At 29.2% G+C, this 12,820-nt stretch overlaps 2 protein-coding genes across 2 annotated transcripts; one reads left to right on the top strand and one right to left on the bottom strand.

The window, feature by feature from the left end:
• Window positions 1-3,902: 3,902 nt before the first annotated feature.
• On the top strand, window positions 3,903-4,819 carry LOC141701751 (uncharacterized). The gene is made up of 2 exons (XM_074505392.1): window positions 3,903-4,039; window positions 4,168-4,819. Exons 1-2 carry the CDS (start codon window positions 3,961-3,963, stop codon window positions 4,698-4,700), a joined length of 612 nt encoding a protein of 203 aa, XP_074361493.1. The 5' UTR covers window positions 3,903-3,960; the 3' UTR covers window positions 4,701-4,819.
• Window positions 4,820-5,390: 571 nt separating this feature from the next.
• On the bottom strand, window positions 5,391-9,523 carry LOC141701753 (uncharacterized). Its single transcript, XM_074505398.1, has 9 exons — window positions 9,371-9,523; window positions 8,968-9,048; window positions 7,401-7,490; window positions 7,030-7,196; window positions 6,255-6,324; window positions 6,097-6,176; window positions 5,949-6,011; window positions 5,778-5,854; window positions 5,391-5,658 (listed from the first exon to the last, which is right to left on the bottom strand). Exons 1-9 carry the CDS (start codon window positions 9,446-9,448, stop codon window positions 5,558-5,560), a joined length of 807 nt encoding a protein of 268 aa, XP_074361499.1. The 5' UTR covers window positions 9,449-9,523; the 3' UTR covers window positions 5,391-5,557.
• Window positions 9,524-12,820: the final 3,297 nt, after the last annotated feature.

Raw genomic sequence — 12,820 nt, 5'->3', positions numbered from 1 at the left:
CGCATAACAATCATTGGAATTAAATTTGTCCTTCCCTAACCAGGAAAGATGATCAGTTTTGTGATTTAAGTGAATATCATTAATTAAAGAATTTAGAGAAGCAATTTGAGCTTTCTCCCAAGCTCTCATCGGTCTTAACCACCAAAAAGAGTCATTCAAATCACGATCCTGAAGTAACTATAAGAAATTCGAGACTGTGATTTCCTTAAATTTACATATTTTGAAAAGCCTCGAGAATGTAACACTAAGTTTCTCCAACCGTAACCACAAGTCTTCCCAGAAGAGTATGGTTTCACTATTAATCTTCCATCTAAAACTATTGATTGGATCGAATCGAAGATTCACTTTGTCTTTTAATTTAAGTAGATGACTAAGGGGAGATTCATGATATAGTTTGTGACGAATCGAGAGAAGATTGTACTGAATTTTTAACCAAAAATTGATTACAAAGATTCATTTCTCCCTGAATAACATCTCCACCACCATTTCATAAGTAGGAAGATGTTTTCGTTCCTAGTTAAACAAATTCCAAGTCCATGTTTCTCATTTTTCTTACAAACTTTATTCGAGTTGAACAAGTGCATATTGTGCCTAGCTCGATTTTCAACCTTGTTGTTACCCTGTTAAAAAGTTTTTTCTCTATTTTTCAATATGTTTGATTGTTCCTCGAGGAATCATAAAAAAATTTATTCAGTATATCGACACATTATCAAGGGTTGCTTTAATCAAAACCACCCTCCCTGCCATTGTAATGCTCCCAGATTTTCACCCTGCTAATTATTTATGTATTTTATTTTTGAGAGAATCCGAGTAAGTCAGAGGATTATTACCTATATCCACCCTCGAGTACGAGATGTGCCCTTTCACCACTTCACCATCGAGATGAGAATCCCACGGTTGCACGGAGATTGGATTTTCCCAAAAACCATAAAGTTTGCTCTAAATTAGTTATATATTTCTAAATTAAGAAATTATGGTTAAAATTACTATTTAATTATAGAATAACTATTTCATATAGTGTACGCTAACTAAAATGGCATGTAATTCTTTGTTAATTTTGGTATATATCTTTCATTCTCACTAATTTAATTACTTTTTTATGAAAATATTCACTCTTCACAAATTCAAATCAAACTCATCCATCCATATGACGTTAAAAACTAGGGTGAGAATTTAAAAAATAATATATCACAAAGACAAAAGACATCTTCATCCCATTCTAAACTCTCCTTGTAAATTAAAATGTACAATATCTTATTACATTAGAAGAAAAAAATGCGTGTCTTTCATAACAATATTGTATAAGATATATAAAATTGAAACTTAAAGTTATATTACTCAATATGTTAAATGGCATGTTAAATATGTGGATAATCAGTAAACATTTTTAAAAACATGTATATTACTTTTTAGTTATTTTTTTATATTAAAAGTAATACATGTGTGCATGTGCATTTCAAAGAATATTAATTTTTTCTATAAATTTATTAATTACATAATTATATAAAATACATAAATATTCAAAAGAGCATGAAACATAGGAAATTTGAGTTAAAATAATTAAAAAATATATCTTCAATGATATATAATACTTGAGTTACTAAATATGCATAGAACTTAATATCTATAACCATATACTTAAGTTCATCCTCGTTCGAGATTATAAATAATAAACAAGGGTTAACTCGTAAATTTAGAAAAAGTATTAGTAGTATTTATGAATCTATCATTAAAATGTATAAAAATATTTATTAACCCCCGGAACTAATTGATATCTTAATTATATAGACAAAGTGAGACAACTCCAAGAATTACTATTACATAATATTAACGAATTTTGTAATATGTCTCGAGATATGCGATCAATTTTTAATTTTACAAATACAGTATTGATATATTAAAATAACATAAATTTACAAACGCTCATGTCAAACATGACGATTATGCTGAAAAAATCATTTATATGTACTGAATTGTTTAATTTATAAAGCTTATTTCATGTCATTTAATTCTGAAATAATTTCTTATCAATTTAAATTATTACTAACTTATGGCCCGTGCAATGCACGATTTTCTAAAATTTACTTATTTTATTTATTTTATAAATTCTTTTAATTTTTTTTAATATACCTATATATATATATTACCTCTTATATTATTGCAATATTATTTTTTTTAATTATTTTTTGTAATATTTTTACAACAAATATTTAGATATTAAGAAATATATGGCGTTGAATTAATTTTTTTATGGGCAATGTATATATATACCTATATATATAGTAGAGCATTGCATATTTAATATGCGGTGATATCATTACATCTATTTTGGTGTTTTAATGGTAATAGAACAATATAATTTTTTTATATTTATGATTAATTGAAGCTCTAATTATATTTTATATGCAATTGTATTAGGACATTGTCATTACATTCTGGTGTTTGAAAATAGTATAATAATGTAATCATTTATAATTATGATTGTAATAAGATATAATCTTGATTGTATAATTTTAAAAATATCATATCAATGGTTGAGATTGTTTTGACGTTACATGATCAAAATTTTGGATAATAAGTTCTGTACGCTTATTATATATAAGGATATAATACCTTTTATTGTGTAGACATTAATTCAAATTTTATGAAATATAATCTAATAAAAATATATTTAGTTCATAATAAACATATGCGATGTTACAAAATTACTCTAAAAATATAAGATAAATTATTTTTAACCATTTTCTAATCATAAAATAATTATTTTAATGTATATATATAAATTTATTTGAGATATTATTTCACTAAATCTACATGCTCATATCACGCCCGGGGTTTTACGCTAGTTAGAATATTAAAACACTATTAATATTTCATTGGATTAATCATTTCCTATTAACTCCTTATTTACCGATTAATTGTAAATCGGTATTTCCGCCGACTAATTCGGGTTATCGATCTTATAACATTGTATGTAGCATATATTTATTTAGCGGGGTTAGATCCACAATTATTATGGTCATTTTTCATTTTTTTGGGAAAAAATGAAATATTAATTTTAGTATTAAATAATTCATTCTGAAAGATTCTGATATCAAAATAGTAATTGACCCCCTTGTTTTTATAAATAAAAATATGCGTGAATGGGATATTTCAAATTTTTTATACTCATTTGTCCGTAAAATATCCAATGCAAGTATTTTACAATACTCATTCATTGCAGGAATATCCTGCATAAATCACATTCTCGTTCGACATAAATAATTATTTCTTCCAAAAATTGTTTTCCATTAATTTCAATTGAAAATTTTTTGTTTTTGACATTCGTTTTTAAATTCAGCATTTTTCATTTTTTCTAGCCGCACAAATTTTTTGGTTAAAACTTTACATTTTTATAAATACACGAAAATTGTACTATTTTATAATAAGATATTTCTGTACACAATTAATATATTATATCTTGTACTTTTCTAAATTAAATTTTTTATATTTGCATCGTTTATTTACATTTCAAAAGGAATGCTTATTCTATTTAAAAAAAAATTCTTTATCCCGGTTATTTGAAATTATTAATTTTATATATTATATTTACGTTATCTGTATCTTACAGATAACAAAAAGATAAGAACGATATCCGTAGATATTAACGCTATCCCAACAGATAACAAATAAATTTAAATGCTATCCGACAAATAACCAATAAATAACAACAGATTAAGAAAATCAAAAAGTATATATCTTATTAAAATTTAATACCCGTTTGAAAGAAATCCAATTTTTCTTAATAAAGTCAATATCCAATCCTAAATAGTATCCAAATCCAATCCGACGTAGGAAAGAAATAAACACAGAAACGGCTGTACCAACTTGGTAACCAAGTATTTACGCCTATAAATACAAGCGTCCCTTTTCTTGGTTTTACAACAAAGAAGAAGCTGCTTCGTTTTGTTGTTCTGAAATATGATGGCAAGAGGCAGAAGAAGCTATGGGAGGCCGGAGAATCAAAGGCGATACCATCCTAGAAAGATAGCTCCGACATGTAAGTTGGAATCTATATACACTTTCGGTTCGAAATATAACTTTTGTTCATTACTGGTGCATAGAAATTTTGTTAATATGTTGTTGGTTGAACTGTTAATTCTAAAATATTACTCTTTTGCTTTGCAGATGTATGGAGGCCTCGTGTTCCTACGTGGGAGAGAGAATTTACGGCGAAGATAGGGAATATTAAGTGGGAAAAGTTTGTAGAAGCCCGCAAGTGGAACTGGCTGTACCCCAAGATTTTGGAATGGAAAGACTCAGCATGTGAAGAAGCTTTCACTGCTGCTAAGACAAGATTTTGGGATCAGTACCATGGTTATGAATCCCAGGTCCCATTGCCTGATCCGGACATGTACATTGACAACATTGATTGGACTTCGGAACCTGATGAAAACAATGGAGATGAAGATCCAATGCTGTCTATATCTGAAGACGACGACGACGACGTTCCTGAACCTGAACCTGCAGTGATGGATCTTCCTTTACCTGGACATGAAGAAATCAAACCTACCGGATGGAATTTTGAAGATCCCCCGGAAACAGACTTACTGACCGGTTTCCTCGTCGGGGAGGATGATGATAGTGTTTTACGAGATTCGAGCAACGTTGCAGGGGGGCGAGCTTTAAGGGACTACCGTCAACATAAATACTTGTTCTAAGTTTAATTGTACTCTTTCTATTGGGCGCTATGCTTTGTTCTTCAGTGTTATTCATATCTTTGTATGGAAGTGATCCCTGTCAGGGAGAATCATTATATTGAACTGATCTTTTTATGATATATCTTTAAATTGAGTTCATGCATCCATTACACTTCCTTAATCTAGTTCCCAACATAACATGAAATATAAGTAATTTTTATGATTCAGTCCTGTGGACTTCAAATCTTTAAACCCAAAAAAATCTCTTGATCACCTTTTTTGACATCAATGTAGATGGTGATAGCCCAAACTCAAAACAATTATGTTCTCTCAATTTAATAGTTGATACTATCCATTTCGGGCAGTAATTCTCATCTTTGGCCAAATTATAATGCAGAGTGATTGACATTGATATGTCGCTGGTTAAATAAAAAGCATCCACAGAATAGCACCATTAGTTTTAGACACAAAGGAGCAGATTAAGTATTATATAACTATACAATGTAGCAAAGAGCAATGTATGTTAGTAACTTCCTGCCTCTCCGATACAAAATTTAACCTTTGCAATACAGAATATGCACGATTGCAGAAATGCATTTTCACTTTGCACTACTGAGTTGAAACTTATACAATTGAGTTGCTGACTAGTGTGGATTAGAGATTAAAATTAGCAATCCGATTCAAATAAAAACAATCAGCATAACATGCATCTACTGAAGAAATTTGTGTTGTATTAAAGAGCTTGTTTCCGTGACATGAGTATATACCAAAAATGTTACAGAAAATATAGCAAAATGCTAGCACGAAAATGTTCCAGCAACAAATAAAATTAAATAGGCACATGGGTATATATTAAAAATGTTACAGTGATAATATGCTCATTTTAGCTTCTTGCTAAAATCAGACAGCTGGAGAATGTGTATTCTAGATATGCTTGCAGCTTCATCTCTTTCTTTTTCAGTGTTGTAACCCCAATCTCCTGTTTCCATTAAAACATCAAAATCTAAGCATTAATCAGAAAAACACATGTACAATAAGCAATGAAGGGAAAGCTGACTGAAATATCCACCCTTGAAGACAAGGGAGATGGTAAATCACCTAGATACAAGTTCCACCCATCCAACTCAGGCTCCTTGATAACATTCTTTAAAGTCGCAAGACGATCTTCCACAAAGCTGGTAACATGCATGCTAATCAGTTTAAGGATTTTTTGCTGGACTCAGTTTTTAAAAATAAAAAAAAAGTTGGAATTGAATTTAAAAATCTTACTGTAGGGTATAGCCCTGATAGTCGGGATTCTTCTGGAGCTTTTTCAAAACTTCTACTTTAGGACTGATAAAACACAAGATAGGAAAGAAGAATATGATGCATGAGCGAGTTAATATACCTAAGCTGGAGTTACTTGCAATAAACTCACCCACTTCCAAGACCATATATTCTTTCAGGAGGGATGGTTATTCCTCCAATCTCTCGCAGTAATGCGTCAGCAAAGCGACCCTGGGAATGCAAAAAAAGGGAGATCTATAGGCATAACTGTGAAGATTAGGCAAGTACAGATACAGTCACAAAACTCACCTGTTTTGTGGTAACTATATAGACATTTGAGCTTGCAAACTTTAAAGCATCAGATACACCTGGATAAAATCTGCAGGGACTCGATTTATCAGATTATTGGTTGTACTCCTTTCATTGTTAGGTAAACAGACGAGTCACAACAGTATGCATTAAACTAGTTTTTCAACCTTTTCAGGCACTAATAAGTATTAAGACTGGACCGGGTCAATATGTTTTGGAATTTCAACCAGTCTTTACTACTGTGCAGTGAGCGACTTAAATGGTAACTATCATAATACAAAAATTCCGTACTATTGCAGTCAAAACCTTTAAACACTTGCAGATAAAATGTAATTAGCAAAGCTCGTTCCAAACAGTATTTATTTGCCTGAGTTCACATCGAATTTACCAGACTCCAAAAGAATTTTCAGATCCACAAAACAAGAGAAAAATGAGTATATAACTTACAGATTTTGAATACTCTAGGAGAACAGCCAAATGCCAGCGTAATTTTCATAACAGGGAAATTTAGGAGTACTAATTTTGAAGTCAACCACACTTTCCATAAAGCCCTTATATTAATTCGCATATTGATATAGATATGTTCGCTGATTCTTCTTTATTTGGATTTTGCCGGTAATAAAACAGTATGCTTTCTTTTCTTATATAACAAATAGAATCTATATTAAATTACGTTAATTATACACTGGCTAAAAAGTAATTAGTGCAGTTTAAATGAAAGTTTTGGGTACCACATTTTGAAGGCATGTCATAAGCAACAGTAAAGATAAGCTACCTATTAGCACCAATCCAAGTGGTCAAGTCGTTGTCCATCCATTCATCCCGGACCTTTCCAAATAGATCAACAAGAGTATCCTTATCCTCTCCCCATTCCTTCATGATGACTGGTTTTATTTCTGACCAGCTCTCTAGTATTCCATCAACAGTGAGTCCCTCTGCAACCTTGCACAGTTAATAATGATAGTCAGAATCAGAATCAAGGCATTGCTAAAAGAGAGCATAGATATTTCGTTTTCCTCACAATTATGGTGAAACCAACCAAGTACAGTAAAAAAAGCGAGGAAACCAAGTATCAATTTTATTATCTGTGATTTCTCCATCCAACTAGACTCCAATTCTAAACATTTTTTTACAGATTGTACCCACCGAGGATTTGCGAAGGGAAGGAATCAGGATCTCCACCAACAGCCTTACAAGCAACAAATTTTCATAACCTGTTTCTACCACAGGCCTCACCTGCCACAAATTTGAAATCCGTTAATAATCCAGTGGCATCTATTATACATGCCTACCAAAAATGTATTTAATGCCTTACTATATAGTCGGTAAGACTTATATATTACTTAGAGTGAAAAGACCTGCTAAACACAAAACTAAGTAGAAATGAATAATATTATCATTAAAAGCCTTTTGTAATATCTAAATAAGCAGAAGAAGAAAATTTATGACACTTCCTACCTACCATAATATGACTTCACATAAAGAACTAGATTGTTCACTGCGTTCAGTTGAAAAATCAAGGGACTCATGGTGAATGCTGACTAGAAGGTTATGAAAAAAACTGACGGCGTACATATTGCAATTTAACTCTTAACATTAAGAGAAACAAATAATTAACAATTATTCACACCCCAACAACCGACATATAATTAACATTCAGAATCAACAACCGACACGAGTCACATAGTAAGAGAAACATCTTTGCAATGTAAATTTCATCAAACAAATATTTACACCCCCAACAGACAGATGATAAACTTTTCAAGCAATATGAATATTTACATCTATTATGTATGTGACATGGACAACAGAGAAACAAGTGTTTGTTACTGTGTTCTCCATTACTAATTCTGAATTTGTAAAACCGAAGAAGACATGTACAATATATGTCCCTTTCATAGTGAAATGTTTTCTTATTTGGAATGTCCCCATGAAGTCCACATGATTATGATATAAATTTTCGGATATTCTTCTTGTTCAAAAAAAAAACCTATTATAAAATATGAAACTGTGTGGAACTTAATTTTACGTTTCAAGATGCTCAAAAATATAAACTTGTAAAGTTCCATACTTAAAAAATAAAAGGCTAGTCCCTGAGAGATTATGACCATTTTCAAAAGTTTCAAACAAAGCACAACAAGCCAGTGAACTTGTTAGAATATGGCTTGAATCGGTAAATGCCCCAAACGCGGACTTCGGGGGTCTCGCTGCCCAGTCAGCGAGTCGGGCTCCAGGGGCGAAGCGCTAGGGTTATCTGTTATGGGCCTATTTTTCTGGGCTTCTTTTAACCGCCTAGAGAGTATTATATATTATATATATATATATATATTCTCTAGGGAATAACCTAAACGTATGTTGTTATCTGTATCTCAAGATCAATAAAACTTTTTTCTTCTGCCTTTTTGTGTTCTTTCTTTATGTTTATTATAATATTTGTTGCTTCCGTTATAACAAAACTAGTGCAAAGGGTAAAAGCAAACTTGTGAGGAACAACTTGATAACTTTCTATTTATCACTTTTTGCTCCAAACTTCATTGCTTATCACGAAAACCAAACAATTAAGGAAACTAAGACACCATATTCCTTCAAACTATATTCATCCAGATACAAATGTCACTCGAAGCAGTCAATTTCTATACAAAATTACAAAGAAAACAAAATAAAAATCGCATCCAGATTCAAATATTAATATCTACAGCATCCATCAACTTACAGTGTGCATCTGATCAACAATCCAGGCTTCCAAAGATGAACTCACATTTTCGAACAAACTAGACCACCTCACTTTAGCAGCCTACAAAATCACCAAAAAAATATCAAATCCCCTCAAAAACATACCCATTACAGAAATACATGAAAAAAAACATGAAATTCAAATCAGTTTCTCAACTCTACAAATACATGAAAAATGAAAGTAATAAATGACAAAAGCAATTCTAAACTTTCTTTACAAACAAAAACATACCCATTACATAAAATAACACCAATTTCAAAACCCATAAATCAATTTTCTAAATCACAAGCTATGAAACACTTAATAAATTCAACATATTTATATGAAAAAAAAACAGTAAAGTAAAAAAGAATATAGAAACAAGGAAAGTAAAGAAATGGACCTTGACAGCAGAAACAGAGCTCTCTCCACAACTATCACATATAACTCCATCAAAATCCAAAGCGTAGAGATCGCCCATATTTTTCGACAGCTTTTTCTTTTTTATTATACAGGGGGGATAATTTATATAATTTTTCTTAAAATTGCCGGCCACCTAAAATGTTAAAGAGTTACGAAAGCCAATAGGAGTATGACGCGTCAGCTGCCAACGGGTTACGGTTTGAAGCAAGTTGACTATCGACCCGGGTTAAGCTAATTGGCAGCTGATATGAACCCGAGAAATTTCACTATTATAATATATTTACTTAAAACCCGTGCGATGTAAGGGTTCTCTTAATATTTATATTTATATTTATATTTTATATGATTTTATTGAAATTCTAATATAAATAAATAAATACATTAATTAATAACAATATAATTATAATTTGATTGTGTATAATTTTAAATTAAATCAAATAGTATAGTATAAAATAGTATATGGTTGATGAAATTTGAACCATTAACCTTATTTATAAATAATAATTAAATGTTTGATGTTGTCGGGGTTCTAATATGTGAACTTGGTTAGTGTATTTATTTATAAATATTAATATAAATGTTTGTTGTTGGAAGGATTCGAAGCTAGAAATTTATTTGTAATTTTATAAATAATGTTTGTTGTTGGCGGGATTCGAACCTGTAAGTTTGGCTCCTGTATTTTTTTTTAGTATTCGGATCTAACAGTTATGATCATTTGGTTAAGAGATCTGACGGTCGTGATCGAAAGTGATAACCAAAAACAGGGTTAATCAAACTACAAATTATACCCATGTTCCGTTATTATAGTTTAGTATAGATATCCTATATATAATTGGAGTAAAAAAGATAAAATGATATAGTTATATCATATATCATATACTCCTTCCGTCCCACCAGATCTTTACATTTCTGGTGGGCACGGAGACCAATATATATATATGTAAGTAGGTAAAGTAATGAAAAGTGATGAAAAATTGTTAAAGTAGTGGGACCTATCAATATTTAATAATAGATTTGAGAGGGTGGAGGAAGTTAGTGGGTGTAATAGTGTTTTATATTATTAAAAGTTTACTATTTTTGGAATATAAAGAAATGGATAGGACGGTCCAAAATAGTAACTGTAAAGAAATGGATGGGACAGAGGGAGTATATAATTGGAGTAAAGAAGATAAAATGATATAGTTTGGTCGTAGGGCTAATATTGTAATTAGGGGTCGGTGATAAGGCATAATATTAAAATTATAATATGTAGAGAGAAAATTATGATTAATAAATTATTAATATTATCATTATTATATAAATAAAATAAAATATTATAATTAGTAATAAATCACCAAAATATAATATCATTATCTAGCGTCATATAGCACACCTATTTCCTCTCTAAGTATGTTGCTATTATGTATAGACTATATGATATATAGAGAAATTTATGATTAACGAGTCATTAATATTATCATCATTATGTAAATAAAGTTATTAGAATAACAAAAATAATAGTAATTTTGATAAAAAGATATTCATATCAAAAAGTAAATAAGCCAACTCATTTTTTTCAAAAAACAATTCTTACGTAAAATATTATTTATAAATTTTCATGTGCATGGCACGGGTATAAAGTTAGCTTTTTATATTATTAAATAATTAAAACATTTACGACATGTTTAGTTATGAATGTTACAAATTCTATAAATAATAAATTTTGAAAAAAATATAATAACCATAAAGAATTAATATAATTTAAAATAAAATATAAATTTAATAAAATAAAAAAAATATTGTGGCAATATATTGTAAAGTATTTTTTTAAAAATCATTACAAAAACTGAACATTTATAAAATATTATTAAAAACACACTTGAGTAGTAAGGTACAAATTACAACCAACTTTTCAATTTTTGATCAAACTCCTTTAATTATATGTCACAATCAAATATAAAAAATTAATAACAACTAAATAAACAAGTTTGAAAAATAAAATTCTTTTGAAAAATATATTATTAACAAATAAATATGTACAAATATATATATTACATGTTATTAGAATTTTAAAATATTGAAATAAAATAAAAGAAGAAATATGCATAATTGTGAAATACAATTATACAGATTAGTAATACTTTAAAAGTCATGATGCAATATAAAATATAATAATAAATAAATATATAAGAATAAAATACTTAAGATATAAAAAAATTAAGGAATAAAATTTTTGTATTAAAATTTATTAAAATAAAAAATAAATATTGACATAAAAGTTTTTATAAAAAATATTTATAATCATCTCATGCGTCGCACGCTATAAAGCTAGTAATATAAAGGTTCACTAAATATGATATCATCAACCGGGATTAAGCTAATTGATTATCGACCTTGTAATTTAATTTCACATATATTATGTCAAATACGTTAAATAAATGTTAAAATATAGCTAAATAATTTGATTAGACATTAATTTTTTTTATATTTATAATTTCATTAAATAATATATTACAGTATAATGACTTGTACTATTTTATTCCTTGTTGGTCATTTTTTTTGCTCATAGCTGAAGAAAATTCTTAAAGTAAAGTAGGTTCCGCACAATCTAGTTAAACGGAGTTAACGGCACTAATTACATTTAGGTTAAATTGATATTTTCACGAATGTATGTGCGCTTCATTCTCGTCAAATCCACTTATTGTTACCTAATCTATCTATCTGCCTAATATTATATAAAACGCAACTAAGAATTTATTGAGACAAATTATTCAATTAAAATTACTTAATTACTCTCATAAAAATCGTAATTCTATTTATATAAATATTACACTTGGATTATAAATCTACAACATATACTTACGCCAAGTTAATTATCATATAACTCATTTTCACATATTTAATACATACATAAATTTACATGCACGCATACATATAAGGAATTAAGGTAACTAATATAAATGAATTCGGTTTCTTCGTAATCGATTAACATGATCTTACCAATTAATGAATTTTCATGCTATACGATAACAAGTATGAAATTTAAATTTTTTAAATATTTTCAAGTACATCTGAAGATCATCTATCAGTTGTCCCATGCATAATTGAAAGAAGGTGCATCTTACACCGTATCATATTTTTTAACTATATAACATGTGTACATATCATTAACATATGAGTTTTGAAAATGTGTGTATCTTATACCGGCTATAAAACACACAAATTGAAGAAACTCATTCTTACATCAAAGATTGTACATAGATGAAAATAAATCTTCATAATTGAAAATATATTCTATTTCACAAGTATGTATACAAACATTATAATAGTTGATGTTATGTCATAACCGTGCTTCGCATGAGCTATAGAATTTGTTATATGCACAATACTGTAACTAGGGCTGAGCAAAAAACCGAAATAAAACCGTAACCGAACCGAAACCGGGAAAAAC

Source organism: Apium graveolens, unplaced genomic scaffold (assembly GCF_009905375.1).
Source record: "Apium graveolens cultivar Ventura unplaced genomic scaffold, ASM990537v1 ctg4341, whole genome shotgun sequence".
NCBI classification, from domain to species: domain Eukaryota; kingdom Viridiplantae; phylum Streptophyta; class Magnoliopsida; order Apiales; family Apiaceae; genus Apium; species Apium graveolens.
Note: the sequence above shows the minus strand (reverse complement) of the source record. Positions and strands in the feature narration are given on the sequence as shown.